The sequence below is a fragment of the Oculina patagonica genome, chromosome 5 (genome assembly GCF_052425735.1).
Source record: "Oculina patagonica isolate OP01 chromosome 5, crgOcupat, whole genome shotgun sequence".
In the NCBI taxonomy this organism is placed as follows: domain Eukaryota; kingdom Metazoa; phylum Cnidaria; class Anthozoa; order Scleractinia; family Oculinidae; genus Oculina; species Oculina patagonica.
In genome coordinates this window covers 16,146,756-16,172,916 of record NC_135762.1, presented here as the reverse complement: position 1 = coordinate 16,172,916, position 26,161 = coordinate 16,146,756, and the positions used below count along the sequence as shown (strand labels likewise).

The window sequence follows — 26,161 nt, the reverse complement described above, 5'->3', positions numbered from 1 at the left end:
AATACTTTAGTGGCTGGTCTAACACGCATGTTTCGTCTCCGCCAAGAGACTCATCAGAGACCTTTCGGTGAAAGCTAACTCATTGAACATCGCGTTCGAAGTCTAGCGTAGAAATGATGGTGCAATCTGGCCTTGCATCGCGTAAGCATTCCCAATTGCGTAACATGTAAATTGTTAGTGAATACTTTAGTGGCTGGTCTAACACGCATGTTTCGTCTCCGCCAAGAGACTCATCAGAGACCTTTCGGTGAAAGCTAACTGGTCGAACATCGCGTTCGAAGTCCTGCTAGCGTCGAAATGATGGTGCAATCTGGCCTTGTATGGCGTAAGCATTCCCAATTGGGTAACGTGTAAATTGTTAATGAATACTTTCATGGCTGGTCTGACACGCATGTTTTGTCTCCGCCAAGAGACTCATAAGAGACCTTTCGGTGAAAGCTAACTTGTTGAACATCGTGTTCGAAGTCCCTCTAGCGTAGAAATGATGGTGCAATCTGGCCTTGCATCGCGTAAGCATTCCCAATTTCATAACATGTAAATTGTTAATGAATACTTTCGTGGCTGGTCTGACACGCAGGTTTCGTCTCCGCCAAGAGATTCATCAGAGACCTTTTGTGCTATTTTACTATTCTGGTATATGATAGCTGTAATTTAAAATGTGTGCTATTACTAATCGGTATATGATAATCTTTTAGTGAACGCTATTTTACTGTTGTGGATATTTGTACATGAATTAGTTTTATGTGCCTGCATGCTTTTAAACTATTCAGGGTATTTGTACATGGCAAGTTTTAGTTCATGCTTTATTTTACTATCTGGTATTTTTACATCATGACAATTAAGTACATTCTATATATAACAATTTTTGAAATGCATGCTATTTTACTATTTGGTATATGATAATTTCAAATGCTTGCTTTTTTTAATATATTTTGGTATATATGATAATTTTATGTACATATTTTTTACTAAAGTGCACGCTATTTTTGCGTTTGACAGTAGGAGAACGCATCCTAATCTTGTGGTAGCCTGTGGTCTCGTGGTTGTCCTGTGAATGCGCAAGCGAAAGTCGTTATGTGTGTTGTTCTATGTATGTTGGTATGTGGCAGGATGGCCTCGATCTCATGCGAGAAGACATTAGAAAGCAATTAATTGCGTCACAGCAATGTCAACAATGATATTAGCAGCAAAGATGGAGCGCGCAAAAACAATTCATTAAGCCGATACCGCTAGACTGTAAACAATTTTTGTGTGCGACGGTAGGACAACGCATCCTAATCTTGTGGTGGCGTGTGGTCCCGTGGTTGTCCTGTGAACGTGCAAGCGAAAGTCATTCTATGTGGTAGGGAGTGGTAGGTTGGCTAATTAGCCGCCTCGTGCGCTGTTGGATTGAGATTGTTTCGCTGTTAGTTTCAAGTGATGTTGGACGCACACTTTATGCTGAGCACACGGTCATTTGAAATTTGTATGACGATATATAAACACTCTTGTAACTCAGTTTACGTTTGCTAACCTTATCTTGGATGCCTATCTTGGGTCGAACGCATGCCCCTGCCAGGGAAACCAAAAAAACTAACAAATGTAAGAAAACTATAAATTAAGGTGTGTAGTGTTTGCCCCCACAGACAAAAAATCCTAGGTATGACTCTGTTTTTTCACAGGATATTAAACAACTCTTTAACCAAAAGCCATTTGCATGCAGATACTGGTAGTTATGTCTTTTTTATTTTTTGTTAGCCTACTTCTCTGCTCAACTCAAAAAGATATTTTTATAATTTAGTGTATTTTTACAATTAACTTACTAGGTGAATTAGCTTAAGTCTTTTTATTCTTTTTATTCCTTTTATTGATCTTCTATTTTTACTATATACAATTAAGTTGCAACTTTTTAATATAGATATGTAATTTTTAATAATGTAAATAACTTGTAAAGCGCTATTGAATTAGCTAGTCTTTTTATTCTTTTTAATCCTTTTATTGATCTTTTATTTTTACTATATACAATTAAGTTGCAACTTTTTAATATAGATATGTAATTTTTAATAATGTAAATAACTTGTAAAGCGCTATTGAAAAGTAAAAATATTTTTCAAGGCTACATGTACTTTTTACAGCAATGATAAGAAATAGGTCTGAAATGCATTCATGTGAACGTCACATGTTGTTTTAGTTATAAGGCTAAAATTGAATTGTTTAAAAAATTAAGAAATTTAATTTCTAGGTTGAAATATTTTGTAATAAATGACAGAAGTGGTTTTAAAACAACTCCAAACTCTTAATTCCAAGTGCATGCAATTTTACTATTGGGTATTTTTATGTGCATCCTTTTTTTACTGCTTTGATGTAATAATGATGAGATCTATATCCAATTGCCATGCATGCATTTTCCTGGTGTCCTTATAAACCACTTTTATTAGTTGTGATCCCGCACTTGCCAATGACGTACTTCTCGCAACACAACTTTTACGCAATCGCCATGTGTTGATCACATAATTATGACATGTTTTTAACTTTCTTCTCTCATTCTTACAGTAATAAACAACTTTAGAAGCAAATACCATGGCCTGGCTGCTGACATCCTTTTTTGCTCCTTTTCAAAGCCATGAGAAGCCACTTTTTAATTACACCCAAACTGTATTGACTTCTTAAGAGTACTTGTTGATCCACATGACATCGATACATATTACTATTACTGGAAGTCAAGGGCTAGCGCAAATGAAAGGATAGACCTTCCTCATTCTTTTGTCAAGAGTACTTGTCAACACGATTCACACATTCAACAAGATCCACATTACTGGATGTCAAGCTGAAGGGCAAGCACAAAATGAAAATAGAAACCTTCCTCGTTCCTCGTTCGTAAAATGTTCCATCAAATGGAATCGATTCGCAAAAGTACTTGTTGATTCGACCGATTTGCACAGTGTTGACCGGAAGTCAACTTGGCAATAATGAGGGTTAAAAACGTTTTTAATTCAATTTCTTCACCAATCGATTCGAGAGGATTTGTCTGTCTTGATATCTACCCAACATCCGGAAGTCAACTTGGCAAAAATGAGGGTTTAAAACGTTGTTAATTCGATTCGAGACTATTTGTCGGCCTTGATCTCTACCCGACATCCCCTAAGTCAACTTGGCAAAAATGAGGGTTAAAAATGTTGTTAATTCGATTCGAACTGATTGATTCAAGACGATTTGTCTGCCTTGATCTCTACCCGACATACCGGAAGTCAACTTGGCAAAAATGAGGGTTAAAAACGTTGTTAATTCGAACCGATCGATTCAAGACGTTTTGTCTGCATTGATCTCTACCGGAAGACAACTTGGCAAAAATGAGGGTTAAAAATGTTGTTCATTTGGTTCGAACTGATTGATTTAAGACTATTTGTCTGCCTTGATCTCTACCGACATATCAGAAGTCAACTTGGCAAAAAGGAGGGTTAAATACTATTCAAACTGATTGATTCGAGACAAATTCTTCGGAAAATGGCCGAAATCTTGGGAAATTTCATATCTCCGTGCAACTATGTAATATACTCCATGTATTCAAACTGTCTGTTTTTTATTTAACTCTCTTCTCCTTGCTGTGTTCTTTGTTTTCTTAATATTTTTCAGGTTGTTTTTGCCTGGATCACCTGGATGGCAATCTATCTGACTGGTGCTATTTCTGGAAATATATCTGTAAAAGGTAAGGTATGGCTACACTGGAATATAGTTCTCTGGAATAAAATTTGTGACTGTTGTGAGGCCCCGTAGACTTTTGTTTTAAAGACAACATCTTGTCAAAGAGCAATTTTTTATTTGAATAAGTTAATTGGGAATTTGAGTGAAATTTGGTAAACGCATACACAGAATAAGAGTAAATCTTATTGTGAATAGCAACCGACAACGTAACTTTACCTTAATTTAGCATTCTTATTTTCTTTTTCAGAATCAACCTTGAGAGTTAACGTTGGGGGTTGGCTTACATGTACAGTCATGTATGTACAAGTGCACTCAGCTTATACACAAGTCTTTACGGTAATTGAATTTTATAATCCAGAACACAAATTAATAATCTGTTATTTTAAAATTTAGAGAGCAATCTCTTTTCTGAAAATCCGTAAATTATATTATTCCAATTAATCCTTAAACCCTAACAGGGTCTCTTTTGTGTCTGTTTATAGCTTGAATGAATCATCATTGTAAATTGCACCTCAAAAGAAGAGAAGACCCTAAGAATGATAACAACACCAGAACCTGCCTCGGTCACATTGAGAAGGGTTTGTTGTATCAAAATGGCAACAATGAAAACGTAAGTATACAATTGTAACCACATTGCACACTGGCTCTTTATTAATTTGCAGTATAATGCTTTTTGAAGTGTCGTTTCGGTGGTTTTGTTTTGTTGTTTCGGGTTTTGGTACATGCCCAGTTTGTTAACCTACTTTTCTTGAAAATAACACCAAATTGATTTAGTTACCCTTCTAATAGTTTTTTTAACACAAACTTATTATGTTTTTTTTTTAAATCCAACTGGTAAATGTGCCCAGTAGTTTCCTCCTTGCCTTAAGACTACAGCTTGTGTTATTTTGTTTCATGAATTTTGAAACAGTAGCAATGACTGCAGTCTAATTTAAATCACCTGAAACAGTCACCTTTAGCAAAGGCACTGGTTGCTAATTATCAAAGAGCTACAATAAACTTAAGAATATCTTTGATTACTTTTCAGACAAGAGAAGAAGTGTAAATCTATCAAGCATGAACATTCCTATTCCTATCCCACAAAAAGGGGTTGACAAACATTCTTAGACTAGTTACTGTCGAGATGCAGATTGCTTGGACAATGCTTTCGAGCTGTAATAGCGGAAAGGTAACCTGAAATTTTGGCAGTTTTCTGTTTCATGTTCGTTTTTGAGCAGAAGGATCAGAGAGGGCTTAATGTTTTACAGTATTAGGTAAAAGCTAGGGATTAATGAACACATAACGGATATGATGCATAATCTAAACAAGACTGCATTGATCAAAACCCTTTTTTCTTCTTAATCTCCAGCTGGAATAAAACTTCCGACTTTGTGTGGCCCTGTTAGGGAGTCTGTCAATAATCCATAATCCTCTAGCTATATAAGTGGTAAACTATGGAACCCAAAAAGTGATGACTGATAATAATCTGTACTTACATTTGTAATGTAATCTGATTGTGGTCTTTGTAATAAAGAAAACATATTGTCAAAAGACCGGGCTAACGCAATCTCTTTTTGATAAAACTGGGAATTTGAGTGCATAGATATTAATTAGCTTCAAAAGGTAATTTGAGAGTTGATTAATGTAGTAAATTAACACACATCATAAAATTAAATCTTATTGTGCATATAGCAACCAACTACTTTAACTTGGCATTCTTAATTTTTTTTTCAGAATCAACCTTGAAAGTTGGGGGTGCAGCTTATACACAAGTCCTTATGGTAATTTTATAATGGTCAGGAACACAAAATTATTACTCCGTAATTTTTACATTTAGTGAGCAGTCTCTTCTCTGAATACCCCTAATATTCCATAATCCTAAAACCCTAACAGGGCCTCTTTTGTGTCCGTTTACAGCAGTGAGCTTGAATCATCATTGTAAATTGCACTTCAAAAGAAGATAAGACAACATGTCCCGATACATTTTCTTGCATGTGTACATATTTTGATTTTGCCCCTTCTACATGTCCCCACTACACCTCCTGCTTCATGTCCCTTTAGTGTGAAGAGCACATGATTTTGTCGCTGCTACATGTCGCTGTAATATGTCCCTGCGTGTTGTCCACATGTGTGCATGCAGAGACCTTTTAAGACCTTAAATAAGCTTGTGAACAATGTTTTGTTTTGTGAATTTTGAAACAGTAGAAATGAATGAAGTTTATTAAATAAATCACCTGAAACAGTCACCGTCTACCAAGGCACTGGTTGCTAATTATCACAGAGCTACAATAAGCTTTAGTACATATTATTTTGATTACTTTTCAGTCTTGAGAAGAAGTGTAAATCCATCTAGCATGCATTGATCCTGACCTATTCCTGTCCTACGTCAAAGGAGGAGCGCTAGTTGGCAAAACATATTAGTACTGTCGAGATGCAGATTGCTTGGACGTGCTTTTGAGCTGTAAGGGCGGAAAGGTAACCTGAAATTTTGGCAGTTTTTAATTTTTTACAGTATTGGGTAAAGGGATTAGTAAACACATGAAATAAAACTGCACTGATCAAAACCAGAGGTTTCATTTCCTATCAGAATGCTAAATTAAGGTAAAGTCAGAACTGTTCAACAAAGATTTTGGGTCATTCACAACGTAAATTTTATTCAACAAACAAGAACTAATTATCTGAGTTATCAAATTGTCACGGAATGGCACGCTCTTATTCTGTTTTTTGCTAACGATCGTAATTGCTTTTAACAGTAACGTTTATACCTATACCGGTTCTTTTAATGTTTGAACGAGATGTTTTAAAGGTATTAACACATTAAATGCCACTTCTGAATTGGTGAATTGAGCAAGAAGCAAATAACCGATTTAGAATGCAAGTGTTAAATCTGAAAGTTCACTCTGTCATTTAGTTTTCTTTTAAAAAACCCAGTTACATGTGTATGAAAGAATCTCAATCGGATACTTGTGTGCAGCAACATGTTAAATTTAGGTTTACGCTGGAGTTATTCGAAAGGTTTCAAATTACTTTTGACATATGCAAATTTTGGCCAGTTTTATAAACGGCACCGGTTTTTAAAAGCAACATTTCTATAACCTGTCTAAAGCAGCTGTTATAACTTCTTTCGCGCATGCCCCAAGGAGAGCCTGCTCGCAGGCTAGTGTTACTAATGAAGACAAGTTTCATTCAAAAAGAATTTATGTTTTAAGAACTTTATGGCAAATTCATAAGAAATAAAACATGTTTACTTCCAATGCAACCGTGTGTCGCGCCATCGCGTCTAGTTTCCATTTGTTTATTTACTGAAGGCTTCACGGCTCCAATGTTTTTCACGTCCAATATTTCGTTTGCCGACTACAGAATTTTTACAAAACAAATTTAAGAACCGTTTTTTTTTTAACGGAAACTCTTGCCTGAATTTCAGTAGCGACCAGAAAGAGACGTCTGAAATTCAGACTACTGAAACTCAAGATTTATTTAATAATTGCGTCTGAAATAATCATTGACAACATTCACTTGCAATCAGGGATCATACGTTTATTAGGTGGAGCAGAAGTTTTAAGTTTGGTTTCTACCAATTTTATTCTAACTTAAAACTCGTCGTTCACCGTCTTTCTCCGGGCGGTTTGGAGTTTGGAGTTGGCGCCGACGGAGTCAGTAATATTAGTGAATCTAAAGAAGATTCCTTTCCAGTTTCCATTTCTTCGACTCTTTGTAAATATACCCACAGTATTAACATCATGATAATCTGCTGTGTGCAAATGTTTTATGTAATTTCTACCACGGTCAGGAATTCTAGCCTCTTCAAAACGAATGCTCGAATAAGACGAATAAGAATTTAATTTTGTGTTGGGCCTTTTGCTGACAGCGTGTACGTTGTAAGAAGGCGAGCGTTCCGAAGAACACATTTTTAATCCAGGGTTAATTTAGGGACTGGTCAAAAAGTACAGGGGGGGGGGTGGATTTCAGGCTGTGGATTTTTCAGTGAGGTTTTTCAGTAATGGGAAAATAAAGTCAGACTGGAGATCATGCTTGTCAGTTGAAAGTATTAGACTGTCTCGTGAGGATTCGTATTGAAGGGCCATGAGTAGTGTTGCTGAGTTTAACCCTCAACCTGGAGTGCAGTTTTGGTGGGCTAGTGGAACGAGAATGATACGTCCCACTTTTAATGACTAAAACAATGCCATGAGACACATACCGGTAGTAAAGATTTTTTTTTTATTATTAATTAAACATGGTTAGCAACTATGAAACTGTCATCAATTTTGGAAAGTAAAATTTTGAGATCGAAAGTAAAATTTGAAGTCTACTTTCCAAAGTGGAAAGTGGTGTAAAAAGTGAGTGTCATTGCCCTGATTTTTATAAAAAAAATAATAACACTATTGTATGTAGCATGTTCATTTACATTTGCATTCCCATTTCCCATTCCACAATGAGTAACTGATTGTGTCACGTTCATGTCTTTTTGTGATCTTAACTTCTTCCCAACTTTATAACGGAACTCATGGTAACTAGCCAATTACATCTCTCGTTTCAATGATTCACTGCTTCTCATCTGCTTTTCAAGAGAAAAGGATGAAGTGAACAGCCTAAGATGCACTCTTCTGCTTAATTGATTAACAAACTTAAAATGACACAAAAATTAATCCAATGAACATTCCGGTATCTGGGAGACCATGGGTTTGATTCCCGTCGGGGACTCAGAATTTTTCTTTGTCCCATGATCGGTAATATTCCTTTTAATGTTTTTTAGAAATTTTTAGTATTGTATTCTCTCATTTTAATTTAATTGGTTCATTTATGAAAAAAAAAAAAACGCTGCAGTCCTTTGTTCTCAATCCATGTTTTCCTAGTGACCCCATTCAAGTAGCCGCTCTTATCCGTAAGTCAGTACATTTTAACAGTAATTCTCAGTTCAAGCTAGGGATCTTTTGCTTGCAAATCTTTAGTATTTTTCAACTTTTTTTGCAGGTTCGATCTATTTCACAGGGCTAGTTTAACAAAGTCCTAAGAGGAAGGCCAATGCATAACTCACCAACACTGATCAATGCAGCAAAGTACCATTATTAATTAAATCCAAACTGTATTAATGTAACAAATAACAAGCAGTGATCGAATATCATGAAAGGACATTGATGTAGTCAGTTGGATATGCTGTGTTTAAAGTCCAGACAAGATTTCTTTTCTACTAACAAACGATATTAAGAAGATCAAGCGATCAAGTTCTGATTTCTCCTTACATTGTTGGTCCACTGTCCATCAGTCAAGTTATGAGAACAAAGACGATCATCAACTGGAGAATACTGTCTTGATAAATCACCAAATTCTCAAAATAAACATTAAAAGAAATGTATGGGAATTAGTAAGGAGAATTGAAATGAGACGAAAGAATATCTAAACAGCATCTTGATTAGGAACAATCTCAATTGCATTTACTTTTAACACACATTTACATAATACAATGATGAACAAAACAAAACCAGGTTCATCTATGACCTCTTCAGTTGGTTAATTGCCATAATAGATTTGAATCTGGGATGACTTTATGTAATCATGTTTGAAAAGTTAATCTTGCTACCAGCTTCCAAATGACAACAGCTATATTAAAAAATAACCAACATAAACGGTAATATAAACTTAATACACTGATAACAAAATATCATTATTAAATACTTAAAATGAAGATGAGCAATAAAATTACGTAACATTTCAATGACCACATGCCATACACATTTACATTTGAAAATGTTGCAAATGACAATGTGCAAGGTTTAACGTTCATTGAAACATTATGTAGTTAAATTGCTTGTTTAATCTTAATGTATTTATTTAAATTCTTTAGTTGTTATAAAATCTTTAGTTGTTATAAATAAATACTTTAAGATAAAGATGAGCAATAGAATTACATAAAATTTCGATGACCCCATGCCGGCATGCACATTTACATTTGATATTTTACAAATGACAATGTGCAGGGTGTTCATTGAAACCTTATGTAGTTCAATCGCTCCTCTTAATCTTTATGTATTTATTTTAAATCTTTAGCTGTGAAAAATAATAACTATAATAATTAACAATAAATATAATTTAAAAATAGAAATAAAAACTTGGAACCTGCTATCAAGGTATTTTTCATGTGTGGTTACATGAAATCATCCCACTTTCAACTCTTACATGGCAACCAATTGAAGAGGTTACAGATTAACTTGCTTTGCAATTTCTTATTTCATAATTATGTAAAAGTGTGTTAAATTTAAATGTAAGTGCAGTTGTTCTCGATTGAGGTATTTGTCACTGAGATTTGTACTAGGATGTTTACATAGCCAATAAATCTAGTACAGTCAACTCTCGTTATAGCGGACACGCTCAGGGTATCGTTTATTGTCCATTATAGCGAGAGTCTGTAATAGTGGGAGTCACATCCAGTCAAACCTCTTTTGCCAGGGATCTGGATTTTGTCCGTAATAGCGAGCGTCCACAAGGCGAGAGTTGACAGTGTACCAGTAACCTTTATTTGGGAAGCACAGAAACTATAACAGTAAAGAGTTATGAATCAAATGGAAATAAATGTAAGTTGTACCTATAGCGCTGTCTGAATTGTATTCTAAGCCGGAGAAGCTGGGGAAGGGGCACGAAAAAATAAAGACTTGCTAAGAGAAGAGTCTCTAAAGCTCCCCACATCAATCCACTATCAATCACCCCCCCCCCCCCTCTCCCCCACCACTATCAACACCCACCCCCCCTCCTCCCCATTAGAAAAAAATATTCCCCAGTCCCTAGTGATTAGTAGGATTGCAAAAAAAGTAACAAGTTACCATCTTGAAAGGATGGAGTTGGAGTGGAAAAGTTAAGAACTGGAGGGGTGGGGGGGGGGGGTAGACTTGCTTACAAGTCGAGCTCACAGGGTCTACTACCACCAAACTGGAAACAAGAAGCGAACCACTTTTAGAAAGTCTAAGGACGGCTAATAACGAACAGGGGTCGCATACTGTTGCGTAAGGATTAATGACCACTCAATAGGCTAGTTTTGAATTACGCTCTACTGATCACAAACAAAAATAAATAAAGTCGAGGTTGTGAAATAATTTGAATTTCTCTTTTGTTTTATTCTGGACCTCAACTTCACTCCTTTTTCCTTCCCCTCCCCCCCCCCTCACTGTGTTTTCAGCCTCACTCCTACTACCCTAGGGCACGTTTCTTCCTATCCCCAATCCTCTCCTGAGTAAGGATCCAAGATGCGTTTGAATATGCTCGCTAATTTGATCATGCTCCATTTCATAATTATTATTTCTTAAATATTTTTACTTAATTTCAATATTTAAAATTTATTTAAAATTTAATTAAAACAGACTATTTTGTTTGTCAGTGTTGGCTAAGACGAAATCAGAAAAGTGGTGAGTTTGAGCAGAAACAGATTTCAAAACGGCGAATTATTTATTGTCAGCGACATTGATGAAAGCTAATAAACACACTGTTTTTTTATTTACATTTATTTGATACATCTTCTGAAAGCTTCCGTTTGCGAAATTTTGCCTTTCAGTTTGGCAATTTGCTCAATTGTAATATTTAGCCGTCGCCCGTGTTAACCATTTGATTAATAAAAATGTTTTAACTTTTACTCCATGCATTGTTTTTGTCTATATAATAAAAAGAAAATTTGCTTTCTCGTGGTTAGAGCAATATTTTACTCATTTGCTGCGCTCATTCGTAAAATATTGCTTTACCACTCGAAAATAAAATTCATATCTTTGCGCCGCCGTGTAAATCCTATGTATTCCCCCGTATTCTCATGTATTCCCTTGTATTCTCATGTATTCCCCTGTAATCTCCTGCATTCTCCTGTATTCCCTTGTATTCTCCTCTATTCCCTTGTATCCCCCTGTATTCTCCTGTATTCATTTCCCTTGTATTCTTCTGTATTCCCCCTCCTGTATTCCCCATGAGAATACAGGGGAATACAAGAGAATACATAAGAATACAGGGGCATACACGAGATACAGAAGAAAATATATAAATAGCTGAATACATAAACTGGCAATAAAACACTATAATAAGGGATACATAATGCTTTGAGCACACTAACCACTGACCAAAGAGCCAGATGACTGACGACTCCGCAAGCCCGCAAATGTCCAGCAGCGAACGTGTAAAATACTTCAAAGCGAGGCAAAAACATGGCTGACGAAGTGAACGCGAAAAAGCAGAAATACCTACCGCTTGTTTCTGACTTGTATTTATTTCTTCAAGCCATTATGAGCGACAGAAACAGAAATAAGTTACCAACAACCTTGCTGCAGTTGCAAAACCTGGTAAAAAGAGACTTAGGGCGAACTAGCTTTCGGATGAAACGACCGGTTACCCCCGATGTCATTCTCGTCCCCAGAGTCCACGATCCTTCTGGTCTAAGCCCTGGTGCAGACCAGAAGGATCGTGGACTCTGGGGACGAAAATGTCCCGAGGCAAGGCTTTTGAGGTCAACTGAGAAGTAAAACAACACTCACCAACTTTGAAACCAGTTTTTAATGAGAATAAAAACGCTATTTACAATGATAATAAGTTAACAACTCTCAACCTATCAATAAATACTTTTCAACTTTTCGACAGTCTTGCGTTTTGTCGTCAAGTAAACAAGGTAAACATGGGATAGATATTCACTAAAACATGCATGTAAATGACAGCATGAATAGCGTGACGACTACTTTTGTCACGCAATCTTCCACATCAAACCAACAAACGGATTGATCTTTTTCCTACAAAACTAAGTTTTATAATTTCTTTCATTAAATACGTGTCAATTAAGCAATATTTATCTCTGAAATAATATATAATTTCTACGAAAATGATTCACAAGAACTTTGGGTTAATTATCTAAACTTAGGTCTCAGCCATTATGAAATACAAGTCATGTACTATACATTATGTAATTCACAATATTAGAATGCTGGCCTTTGGTTTTTGTCAGCTAGCACTTGGAATGGTGCACAGCCCTTTGCTTACTATCAATGTCAATAGAAACTGAGAGCGAGCAGTCAGATTGTTTTTGCATTACCAAGTGACTTATTTATTACACATCAAACATTGATAAAACTAATAATTTATTATAGGTTCAGTTCGGTTATAACACTCCAAAAATGCATGCACCTTCTAAAGTGTTTCTAGTAATCATTAGTATCTGCCTGTTTAGTCAATCAGATTGCGAGATTGCCCTTTAACTGAAACTTTGCAATGTATTGTTTTTTCTATGTACATTTTCTTTTACATACAAAAGGGTGATTTGTCTCAATAACAGCCACGACAACAGCCACTATGATGGGCTCTATTGCATTGATCAATGCAACTTGAAATACTTGATAAGAATGTTGGTAAGAATGTTGCATGACAAGTAACGGCTGCAGAGTAGACTAGTCAGTTTATGAATATTAATGATGTTAATATCGAGCCTAACATCTAAATTCTTATTACTACCCTTCTGTATAAAAATTATTGTCTTTAATTCCCCTCGGAAGAATTAATTTCAAGTCTTCCGGAGGTAATCAGGTTAATCAATCATACAAATAGACATGCTATATATGTGAGGAAGGAGTCAAGCTCTACATCAATAAATTAAAACCAGGTAATAAACAAATTAAGAATTAAACAATGCTGCAAAGCTATGCTTTTAGAATAACTGCAGGGTGTCAGGGAGTCAAAATCACCATTCCTATTTTTGTGCAGACAAAATCTTAATCATTTGATATTTTAAGAACACTCTTATTAAATAACACCAGACTTAGGTGGCTGGATTTACAGAGTTCCAATGTTATATGATTGAAACTTATAATGAACAATTTCAGTGCTAACCAGACAACTAAGGTAAGTTGTTTTTTTAGGGTGAGTGCTCATTTTACAGTATATGTTATTTGTTACGACTTCAGGAAATCCTGAGGTAAAAACTTTAGTTCTAATGGTTTTGGAATCCACTGCAACCATAGCCATACTATATGCTCGGCAGTTTTTTAGTATCTTGCTTTTTTAGTTTTGAAAGCCTTGTTTAACTTGAATGTTTTGGCACTGACAAAAAAGTAATTTTATGTTTTTGGGTATATTATATTTCTAAAGGAAGAAGAGATATCATTATTCAAATACATTGTGCAAGTTCTAAGTTTCTCTACTTTGAACATAAAGTTCTGAGTGAAACATTCCACATGCTCTGATCAGTTAATAAATATTGTTACATAAAAATAGGTGAAAAACAGACCACAAATTTTAACGTGAAATGCATACATGAGATTACTATTATTTTTTATATAATAAGTGCCTTAGCCAGTGAGTGGTAAAGTTAAGAATGATTGGTTCTGCAATTAAGACAAAGTAGCCTCCGCTACTAGATCATTGCCTGGTTTCTGTAGCATGAAGCGACTAGAGGCATCGCTACTCCCCCTACATGGAATGCTACATGTTACCATTTAACATTTTGCCAGGTTGCCTTAGTACCATTTATATTCCTGGCTGGAGTGTTACTTTTAGTACAGCCAAGCAAGACAGAAAAACAGTATAGAGAGGTATCAAATGTAAATACAGCATTTCATTTTTGTGAATGACATGAGGTTAACTTGTGAACATCAAAACTAGGAAGATTCACACAGAATTAACTAAGAGGAGTATAAAAAAGTAATAATTCAATCACAGTACATTACGAAGCTACTTTAAAGACTACCCAACACAGTAAATCATTGACAGTATACATTCAGGGGTACATTATTAATTTAGTGTCTGCCCTACACTGCCCTGCATGTATATCACATGAAATGAGACTTGGAGGATTGCTGGCGCTTGTTGTCATTTTATTGTCGTACCAATAATTACATGTATTGCAATGAACTAGCATTTCATCCAAGTGATATAGCAAATTTACGCTTATTCACTTTAGGCAAAGAAACCAGAGTAAATCACTCATGAGCATTAATTGGCCAATCACTAATAATTAGACTCATCAAACAGCATTTGTCAAAAATGGTACTAAACCCCCAAATTGTATACTGCACTGTACAAGCAACTAATTCCCTCTGAAGCAGACATACTCGAGACCAGCTCTGACTGTTTGCTTAAGAGGTTTCTAGCTTGTAGAAAAGTCAATTACTGATAAATAAACAGCATATTGTAGGAACCTACATGTTACTCACATTCAACTTTTATAGAGAGATTTTCATTTTGTAGTTGACTGTATATCTAACAAAATATCACAATTACTTTTGTGTGCATATTGATGTACATGTAGCAGTTTTTGCTCTTGAGCTACTTGTGGGAGAGAACACTTACACAACTCTGCGTCATTGCTCAACTGTCTTTTCTGTTTCTTTTACCTCGGGGTAGTAGTTCTTGTATCTCAGATGCCAGGCTATACTTGTACATGCCGTTACTGTTCTAAACTGGTGAATGATGTTACGAGGAATGAAGTAGATGTCATTATCCCGGAGATGAAACTTGGAATATTTCACACCATCTCTTCTCAGCTGGTTGAGTTTTGCATCATCCACCCAGCCAACACACTGAAATAAGAAACAAAATAATGATACAAGTACTGATCGTGTTAATAAATGCTGGGAATGCAAAAGGGTGCATGCCATTGAGAAAAATCCTACATGTACATGGTTGAACTCAGTTGTTCAAAGGATGGATTTATAATGCTTTTTTTGCAGATACATGTAAATCACTACAATTATCACTGTCATTAACTTATATGTCCTGCCTACATTTACGAACCTGTTGAACTGGAGGTTCGTGAAGATCCAACTGCAATTTCTGAGCCAGCAAATTAAAGTTTTCGGCACTAAAACACACCACATCTTTGCAATCTCTGTTGGAAGAAGGACTGAAAAACAACAAAAAAAGCAACATCAATGTGCATGTACAAAATGTTAGTACACGTATTTGACCATTTCAATTAATTCAGACCCTGTTAAAGCATTTGAAGGGCTCGGTGGAAAAAGGGCAGTCCTAAATCTTTGGCTAAAAACGAACATCGCCGAAACAAAACCAAATTTCACATGTAGGTTTGTTTACACTGTATGTCTGCAAAACAATGATTTGTTTCTATTTCCGTTAGGTTTTGCTTCGTTTTTGAGAAATAACGTATGCAAAAGACCCGAAAAAAAAACCACAAAATTGTTTCCAGCAATGTTCAGTTTTAGCCAAAATCACTGTCTAATGCCTGTTTTCCACCAAGCCCTTCATTTATATTTATGAACTACCATAAAATACATTGTAACTATTCCTTACATTTCTCCACAATGGACGGCTTTCAAGACTCCCACAGCTGCAGTAGTTGCCCTGTCAAACCCATGTCCAACATGATCTGCATGACACCGTGTTCTGTCTTCGGCAAGAATTTCTCTCGGTTCAGATGCTCTGGGCAGGTACTGCAGGTTTTGAAGTTCATTTACACCAATTCTTATAAAAAGAAAAAGAAAAACTAAAGTTACATGATGATACATGAATGCCACTGATGTTCGCAGGTTAAGGGTGCAAACAAACTATGTGTTGAAGTTGGTGCCATTGCATGTTAGCCGAAGCTCCTTACTTCATCTGAAAAGATAACAAAATACAAATAATTCTGACAAAAATTAATGCTGCAAGACTGGCTAGTGGATTTGCCTATCAGACAAAACTTTCTTTGCAAGCTGATTGGTTTGGCCAAAATCCCAACAGAGGGAGTAAGTAAGACAGTTCTTATTCATGGTTCTCAAAATAATGATGTTTGCAGGAGGCATTTTTAAAAATAAAAAATAATGTACCAACCTTCGCTTTTTGTATGGAGACTTGGATTCAGCTGTAGGAACAACTTGCTCTCCTGGTCGAACCCACAGAATGGGACCATCATTGCTTCTGTTTCGGTCAGTTAACTTCAGTGCAGAGAAACTTCCCCACGGCATCGTCTCCTTTAGAAACAAACATTGTTCAAGAAGGTCCAGAAACTCAGGGAAATACCCTCCACTTTCCTCTTGCACTGTTCCGACTAAGCTAAACTGCAGTAAGGGTCCTGCGCGGTATGTTCCATGAGAGTATGTAGACTGTACTCTTTGACAGAATTCCTCCATTTTTAAAGTCTCAAGATCTGACTTTTTATACAATGACGCTACCTTGACGGTCAAATTTGGATGATTCACCCCAAAATATTTGACAAGTTCAGGCAGATAAGCCGCAGCATTGTGAACAATGCCCATTACATTTTTTGGAACACCTTCACTCTTTTCAGCAAAGACTTCGCGGAAAAAAGTTTGACAAATTTCTGCAACTTTTCTTCTCTTAATCCAGCAATTTCATCTGAATAAACATGAAGGACTGAAGCACCTCCATTAGCATCAACTTCTGTGTGAATGAGATGTGACAGACGAGTTTTTTCTTTGGGATTTAACCTTATACAATAATCTTGGTCGTTAAATTTTTTTTCTTCTTCGTGGTTATGATGGTGATGATGGTGGTCTTTGTGTTTCTTCTTTTTCTTCTTGACATCTGATGCTCCATTGAGTTTAGCGGCACCATTACTCTCGTGATTTGTATCAACTGAGGAAATCAAAAGCAGTATGTACATGTATTAGTCGTGTTTGTTGATTAAACACTAATCAAAGTCATGCAAAAAGGGCGGTTGTGATTTTTGGCTGAAAATCAACATGGCCAAAGCAACTCCAAATTCCCCACGTAGGTTTGTTAACATCTACAAAACATTGTCCTGTTTTTATTTCCCACCAAGTTTTTCTTGAATTTTGAGAAATAAAGTATGCAGAAAAAAAAAAAAAACGATTTCTCCAGACGGCGTCTTTGGAATTCCTTTGTTGCACTTAAACAAAGGAATTCCTAAAGATGTAGATTGGGAAAACCAAGTTATTTGCATACATTATTTCTCGCAAACAAAACAGAAGCCAGCAAAAATAAATATAGTCACATGATTAACACATGTCAACAATCTCACACGTGATATTTGGAGTTTCTTTTGCAATGTTCATTCTTCCCTTTTTCTATCGAACCCTTCAATTAAACTACAGTAGTTTGAATTTTTATACCAGCACCACAGGAGTATGTACATGTATTAGCAGCATGTACATGTACTACATCTTGATTTCTGTTATTAGCCACAGACTACCAGTCAAGTGGAGATATTGGACCCAGTGTCATTACCTGAGTTTCTCTTGATTTTCAGTTTCAAGTCATTGTGAGAAATTATCTCTGGTGCTGATGGAGTAAATTCACACTTTCCTGCAAACAACAACCAATGTATCAGTAAGAGAACAAACATTCTAACAAACAAACAATAAAGTAAAAACTCAATCAACAATCTCCAATCTTGAAGATGAATTTTTCAACAATGACACGAGCATGGGACAAAGAAAAATTCTGAGTCCCCAACGGGAATCGAACCCATGGCCTCCCAGATACCGGTTGGGCGCTCTAACCAACTGGGCTACAAGAGACTCGTAATGAGCTGAGCCATTTACTAGGTTGATTTTAATCTCCAATCTTATGATTAAAAGCTCTCAAATAAATGCAGTTCCCCTACGCTTCTGCAATTTTGAGAACTTTTAAACCAATTGGGCCATGCAGGGCAAATTGAACTGGAATTGATGCAATTTTCCATATCAATGGTCCTGGGTAGCAAAATCAAGCAGGAAAAAACATGTATTTCATTGATACACAGAGTTTGTATCACTGGACACTTCACAGACAATGTGACGTGTGTTACTAGGAAGTCAGCAGCTGGCTACCTGCCAGTGCCCACTTTCCATAATCATTTAAATAATGTACAAATTCAACCCTTCTTCCACCCCCTTTGAGGACTTGCTACAGGAAAAAATTTGATAAATCACAATCCCCGAAATAAAATCTTGTAACAGAATTTAAATTAAAAAAAAGCTCAGATTTGATGAAAGTTCCAAACCCAGTGATGACAGTCTCACATCAATGTGTAACTACCTTAATGATACTTATTTTCGCGGGAACTTAATTTCTCGAAAATGCAATGGGTATATTTCGAGGGACTTTATTTTTGCGATTTGGCCAAAAATTATGTTAAAAGCAAAAAACTACATGTACAACACAAAAAATTCTAATGCAGAATTTTTTCATGATCATTGACAATTGAGTATCTGGCTTACATTTATTGGCAAGTGTCAGTAGTGAGGCCCTGCCAGGACGAGGGGGGATTCCGTGTCGCTTGTCTAAATTTAAAAATGTCCCCTGTCGCTTTGTTATCGCACTTCACGTCGCTGTCGGTAGTAAAATTGAAAGAAAATTGCTTACCGTCATCGGAATTTAAGTTTTCCCAAAAGGGCTGTCGTTTGTGGCGATTTTATTTTATGTGCTGTCACTACTTTTTGGGCCATGTCGCTTGTCTGAATTTATCCTGGCAGGGCCTCAGTAGTTAGTGGAATAATCATAGTCTTGAAAGAGGCTGAAGTTAATGACTGACATTTTAAACAACTTGTGCAGTATTCCTCTTCTGAGTCACTTCAATCTCTACAAATTTATGCCTTCTTGTTACCCATCAAAGCTTTTGTATTGGCTTAATCCTTCCTACATATTGATCAAATTCTTTATAATAATAATAATAAATAATTTACTTATATTGCGCAATTATCAATTCAAAAATTTTCAATTGCGCATTACAATATAGTTAAAAAAAACTAAAAATTTAAAATTTAAATTCACAAGCTAAAACAAGATTAAAATGTATATGACTTAAAAAGAAATGTACAATTAAAAAGCTTTTAAAAATAAAAAGGTCTTGATGGCTTTCTTGAAACTTTGCATAGATGACATGTTTCTTATTTTACTTGGAAGATCGTTCCATAATTTAGGGGCGGCCACATGAAAAGAGCGATCCCCAAGCGTTGCGAGTGATTTACATTGGCTATAATTAAGGCGTAAACCATTGTTGGAACGCAGGTAATGTCTTCCAGCAGTTTCTCTAACGGAAATAAGTTCACTTATGTAGGCTGGAGCAAGACCATGTACGGCTTTAAAAGTAATCAACAAAATTTTAAAAACTATACGATATCTAACAGGCAACCAGTGCAATGACTTGAGCAGAGGTGTGATGTGGCAATATCTGCTCTCCTGGAAAATCAATCACGCAGCTGCATTCTGAACCCTTTGTAATTTAGGCGGTGACAGACGCCTATATGTTGTGGCCCGTGGACGGGCAATGTTACGATTACTCCAACTGAGTAGCACTGGGAACTAGGCACTTTGTTGTTTACTCAGTTTCGGTACGCCATCTTTGATTGTCATGAGTGAATCAACTTTAAGAGCATCCATCGGCAAAACGCGTTTGATTTCTAACGTACAGTTAAACAGAGTTTTGGGTTCAGGGGAGAATGATGTACTGGATAATTGTGAGCTCGCTTAAAGAACTTTTCTACCGTTATACGTGTATTCGAAGTCGGCATACGTGATGGCAGACTAAGTTGACTGATGTTGAATTTGACGAGTGAAGGCCGGTTAGTGTCATAACTTTTGAAACCTTTCCAAAAGGGAGACCGATGGCAGCAGTATCTTGATTAGATTGCAAAGGTGAGCTATCTGAAATCTTTGTTTGCTTTGACGTGCATTGTTGTCGATAGTATTTAAGTTTAAGTTTATTTTCTTTTCTTTTCCCTTCGCGACTCGCCATCTTCATTTTACTGCTTTTGATAATATTTATTCGGGTATTTATCTCAAGCCATTAAAAACAAAACAGTGACGGTATCCGTATTCCTATTTGTACGAGAAGCCAGAATTAAGAAAGAACTTCTACCCTATTGCTGATTTAGCTGATCTAAAATGTTTTGTTTGATAAGTTGCATAAATGCATGGAAGTGATTCTAGTAAGCGGTGTTGACTTCATTACATTTCAGACCATTTCAATACGGAAATGTCACACAATCTTCAGTATCGACTACAGGTGTGGAAATCAATCCTGGGCCTTTCTGTTGCTAAATGACGAAGTTCATAATGATTTAATGTATTTATCTTATCATACTGTAGGTTTGTAATGTATTGGAGGTTCGTTTTGTAGTCAAGGCAAATAAAAATTAAAATGAATAAGAAAAATGCAATTTCTGGGATCATTGTAAAGCGTCACCGCCTGTGCATGCATGTATGCGTGCCGGTTATTTTTTAATCTTTATCCACTTTTAAAGGCTTAACTTGGCTCAGAAAAATTTTATTCATCTCAAAACTTATGGCATCAACTGTCTCTTACATCTGAAAGTCATGCTTTGTGTGGCGCAACAAAATTATGTGTCTCATCGGTAAAGAATCGTTCACATATATAGGTCTGTTCTTGTTTACTGCTAGGCTTATTCATTTCGTTGCTAGGAACTTATAAGTTGTTCCATTTCTGAGCATTACTTATTACTGACCTATCAAGACACCACAAGAAGGAATGACAGTCATTGCAAGCTTTTTCAATAAATTTAAAAGAAAGAGTGCTGTTGCAGCTTTATGACCAGTACCCTGACACACTCACTAGCAGGCAATGAGATCAAGCTCCCAAAATAACTGAAAAGGAGGATGGGTTCCAAATAAAAGGAACTTTTAGTAGTACTTTACCTGCAATTTAATATACTCATAAATAAATTATGCAAAAACTTGCGTAAGAGTGTTATGATCGTGAGAAACGGCACAAAATACCCACTTTATGACTATTACTTTCCCACGCTCCTTTATAAGTAAAGTTTTAAATATATATTCTTGTATACTAGCATAGTTTTCGGTGTCCCAACGTTATGCAAAACAGGTCCAAGTGTCGTGTTTATGAAAAAACACGTGCAACTGTACATGTATGCCGAATTTACCGATTTACCTTAAACGGATCGCAGATTCGCTAAAAAAGAACAGACCATCAATCGGAAGTAGCTACTATGATTTGTTTTTCTGACTAAATGTCACAAACTTTAAATTCCTACTGTACGACCGAGACTGTCGATTCTGTTATAACGTACTGCTGCAGTTGCTCAACACTTCATGCACAAGTCAACAACACGATTGCTATTTTATGCAGTGACTTTTCACGAATTTCACGTCTAAAACTCGCACTTAAACGTATCATTTCGATGTATTAATGCTAAACTGCCTCTGGATTTTTAAAATTTAGCAATCGGATGCAGTTTAGCTCACAAAATTGCAAAAGAAAATTGGCCATCGTGGTTGGCAGAACAAACAAATTTGGTTCTTTTTGCAAGCCCCCCACTTCGTTCGCTAAACGATTTACTCCTAACTAGATGAGCATAAATAACGTTGAAAAGATCTCTTACCTTCTATTTTAATCTTCTTCAAGGTTGTCTTTAAGCTGTTAGCCGCTTTAGTCGGCGATGGAGAGCGAGAAGGAGATGAAACAGAGGTGATGTTCCAGCTTTCCTCGGACGAACTCAAATGACGCGCTTTGCCTAAATTCTCGAGAATAAGCTGAGGTTTTGTTTCTGCTTCAAAACTCGTCTTCCTTTTTTTTCTAACATGTTCATCTTTTGGTAATACAAGGCTCGCTGGTTTCTTCAGTAACGGAGATTTACAATCAACCGTCTCGCGACCGTTGAGGGCAACTTCCTTCTGGGTCGCCATCTTGGAATTTATATTATGGGTAAATAGTGACGTCACACGCAGAACTCCCACCGGTTTTTCGCGCGGAATTTTTTGTCGCATTAGAGTTTTCCGATTTATTAAACGGAAATGGAACGACTTTTTCCGCCTGTTATAGCTAATTAGATGCAAAGTGTCGTTTGTTTCAATTTGCACAATGAAATTTCAGTTATTATTCATTGTTTACGAGCAGATTAAATTAGCAATCCTTGCAGTAAATACAATGGCTGCGGTCACATCTACGACGTAACTAAAGTTTAACTATAGTTAGTCTCAAGTTACGTGACGTCATACCTAACTATAGTTAGTGCTTTCTGTCGTCTTTGCGGTCACACCAATGCAGTTAACTATAGTTAGTTCTGATTAGGTTGTGAATAATTTGGTATTTAAATTAGTTCATAACAGCCCTTGTTGTTTATTTGTGTCCAGTTGCTCCTCTATTTTTTCTATTTTTGCACGGCATTTCGGCGTTGAAGAAAATAAAATGAAGTAAGGATGCTAGAAACCGAAGAACTCAAGCTTTATTTTTGCTAACATTGATGATATGTAATTTCTTGGCATGTTGTTTTTTCTTGTTTTCCTTCCCTTGACGCTTTGTTTTGCATATTTATGTTCATCTCGCACGTGCGAAAAGAATTGTCGCATTCTGATTGGCTTTTTGTTTGTAAACTTAAGACTAACCCATGAACCTTGCTTGGGTATAACTATAGTTAGTGTGTATTGTTTTGGATCAGCGATGCGTAAATTTTCTAACTATATATAGTTAGGGCGAACAGAGAAGCGGTCACATTACCGAAATAGCTAACTATAGTTAACGCCGTCCTAACTATAGTTAGTAGTCTAGATGTGACCGCAGCCAATGTCTCGTGGTGGAATGCAAACTATATTCTTTTTAAACTGCTTGAAAATCAAGATACAATGTTTATCACAGTTTTCCCAGAAAAATATATTGAAAACAGCAGTATATTTTCTGAGACAACTGAAGAAAAATGTTTTTAGGTGCAAAGTTTCCATGGTGTAAAAAAATAGTAACTGAAAGGAGGCGGCTTTTTTATCGCATACGTAAAAGCCTGTGAAACCTGTGAAACTCACAAGTAACGTAGAACAAAGAACGACCAAGACAACAAAGAACCTCGAAACAATAAAAAGCAGGAAAACAATAGCCCCAAAACAAAGAAAAATTTTACAAGTTCTTACACCAGAGTAAACCCCAAACGTTAACGAACATGAAAGTTTTCGCAGCATAACTTTTGCACAACTTATTTTCCATCCAAACAGTTGCCATTTGTGGAACTTCACACTTCTCTACGGTTTTGCAACTTTGCTTATTGCCACCATCTACCAAATAAATAGAAAGATGGGAGTTGAAAAATGAGGCGGTATCTTTTTGTTCTTTTGTTTTCTTTTCATTTGCACATAAAAAATTCCACGGGTAAACATCACATATCACCTTTTTTGTTACACCTTAGAGTGAATTCGTGTAACCCGTTTTTTATATGTTAATGAGTCGTATAATATTCTAATGTTTGTGTACAATAAAACAATACACGAGTGGTCAGAAAACCTCAAAGAAATCACTTTAATAGTTAAACAAAAAAAAGTATAAACAGGACGTGTCTTTTTTTAAGCACTTCAAGAACATGTTCAACCTAAATCGAAAATTAGTTTGTTTTTCTTTACGGGATGTTGAATATAAAATGTTTGTCTAAAATCGCAAGACAATTCAAGGCATGATAATTTTTAAGCCCCGTTATCTGTTTTGGTTTTTACATATTGGTAAATGCTTGAATTTTAACCTGACTTCCACATGCAAATAATACTTATGATTTGTCCGCAATTTTCTGTTTTCCTGTACAGCTCATTTAAATATTACACGGCGCATTTGCATATAAAAAACGGGTTACACGAATTCACTCTAAGAAAGGAACGTACAACATGCGAACATCACACTAGCCTGTGTACAGCCGTCCCGCTCCGCTCAAAAAAATCGCGATTTTGCTTTTTGTTTAAGAACTAATTCTTTTTTCTTTCGAAACTGTGCCCATGTCATGTGGACTGACTGCCATAAGATATGTCATTAGGCGAGAGCAATACTCTTTTTCAGAGCTGCACTGCATGGTGATATTACAATGCCCTCGAGCAGTGGACAACACGCGCAGAAGAAAGAAGTTACCAAAGCGTAAAATGTCAAATTATCGATACACACCTATTGAAAATATGATGATTGTCAGGCTGTTGAGAAATGTGGCCGCGAGTGGCGTAGCTTGACCAGTTTAACAGTTGGAAATATTTTTGTGCATTTTATTCGAAATAAAAAAGTATTTTTTTAAAAGAAAATTCTTACATATTTTATTGGCAATGCACCACATTTTACTGAATTGGTAATAGCTCTCTATAATGAAACGTGGATCACGCAAAATTTAAGATTCCCTGATTTCGAGTTTTCTGTCTACCGTTATTACGGTAATATCGATGTGGTGAGTAAAAACAAGCAAGCAAATTAATGAACTTTTAATGGGTTAACTAAGTGAATTTAATAAGATTTTCAATGGGCGGAAAAATGTGTTCCATTTAAGTGAATTTTCCGCTAAATCGGAAAACTCTATTTTAAAGAATCTTTTAATTATTTTTTATCACTTCTCGGGTGCTTAGAAGAATTTTTTTAATAAGTCTAAAAAGACAACACTGTAACAATTTAGAATAAAGTAATAAATTTATCGATATTTATCTATGAATTAATAAAATATATAAAATTTATTTTAAATTTCTACAAATCAATCAGCTTAATTTAGAGTAATAATATACTTAACAAATAGATTCCATTTTGCCGTGCGTCTGTTCAGTTATAGATCACAGATGACGTCAAAATGTGGTATGAACAGAGAAGTGGCCCACGAGGCGCTAGCCGAGTGGGTCACTGATGTTCATACCACATTTTGACGTCTTCTGTGATCTATAACTGAACAGACCCACGGCAAAATGGAATCTATTTGTTTTATATAATAACACAAGACTTCGGCACACTTCAGTTTGAGCAATGCCGCCGTAAAGATGAGCTAAGTTGTTTTGATTTCACCATTAAGTTTTCGTTAACACGAAGCACTGCTAATCCGATTGAATAAACAGAAAAATGGTCAATTGAAAGTCAATGAAAAAACTAACCTTTATTCCGATTTGGAAAGTTGTTCAAATCTGTAAACATAACCGAAGCGTTCAACCGTAATTCGTTTGTTTCCCGTGGCGTTGTCTAATTGCACAACATCGGTCAAACTTTCATACAGATTTCGGATAATTTCTCGAATAATTCACTGTCTTCTTCAAGCTTGTTTCGCCCAGTTAAATGCTTCGAAAGGTGAACGATGCTTGGCGTATTGTTTCTCACTGGACATTTGTAATTAATATCAGCTGCACTTTTTTGCTTTGTTGTGGCCCCGCAAGTTTGAAAAACTTTGCCGACAACTCTGATTTGGACTATAAACTCTGATCACGCGCGCGAGTCACACCACCGCGTGACGTCATCCATGTGTCTGTACTCTGATAATAAGATCATAAGTAAGAACCAATCAAAATGCGCGTAGAATTCAGGTTATTATATAATAGCAGTCTTGTATCTACGGCTCAGTAAAGAACTATTTATATTACCATTTTACAATATTAAAATTAAAATTTTATGTTCGACAGACATGTAATATTTTTAAAACGATGCTCCAAAAAATCACGAGTCGAAATGCGATTAAAACTTTTTTTTCACAAAATACCGTTAATATTAATCCTCTACATGACAAAAATATGAGAAATGAAATGATAGAGAATTTTTACGAAAACTCGATACAGACAATATGATCCTCGCCGAGGTAGGGTAAGTATCGAAATAGTCACGCAAACGAGGCTGCAAGTGATGAGAAAATAA

General features: G+C 36.0%; 1 protein-coding gene and 2 long non-coding RNA genes across 3 annotated transcripts; 2 read left to right on the top strand and 1 right to left on the bottom strand.

Moving 5' to 3' along the window:
- Positions 1 to 1,986: 1,986 nt before the first annotated feature.
- On the top strand, positions 1,987 to 4,224 carry LOC144652997 (uncharacterized). The gene is made up of 3 exons (XR_013570645.1): positions 1,987 to 3,685; positions 3,929 to 4,017; positions 4,164 to 4,224. It is a non-coding gene; the product is annotated as an uncharacterized LOC144652997 (long non-coding RNA).
- A 44-nt stretch (positions 4,225 to 4,268) lies between these two features.
- Positions 4,269 to 6,182, top strand: LOC144652998 (uncharacterized). The gene is made up of 4 exons (XR_013570646.1): positions 4,269 to 4,291; positions 4,709 to 4,849; positions 5,395 to 5,441; positions 5,986 to 6,182. It is a non-coding gene; the product is annotated as an uncharacterized LOC144652998 (long non-coding RNA).
- Positions 6,183 to 12,168: 5,986 nt separating this feature from the next.
- LOC144652972 (lysine-specific demethylase RSBN1L-like) lies at positions 12,169 to 22,248 on the bottom strand. Its single transcript, XM_078512868.1, is given in 7 exon segments — positions 12,169 to 15,188; positions 15,403 to 15,511; positions 15,919 to 16,089; positions 16,438 to 16,915; positions 16,918 to 17,202; positions 17,815 to 17,892; positions 21,930 to 22,248. Coding segments are annotated over 7 exon segments (1,644 nt in total). The 5' UTR covers positions 22,234 to 22,248; the 3' UTR covers positions 12,169 to 14,969.
- Between the last annotated feature and the right edge of the window lie 3,913 nt (positions 22,249 to 26,161).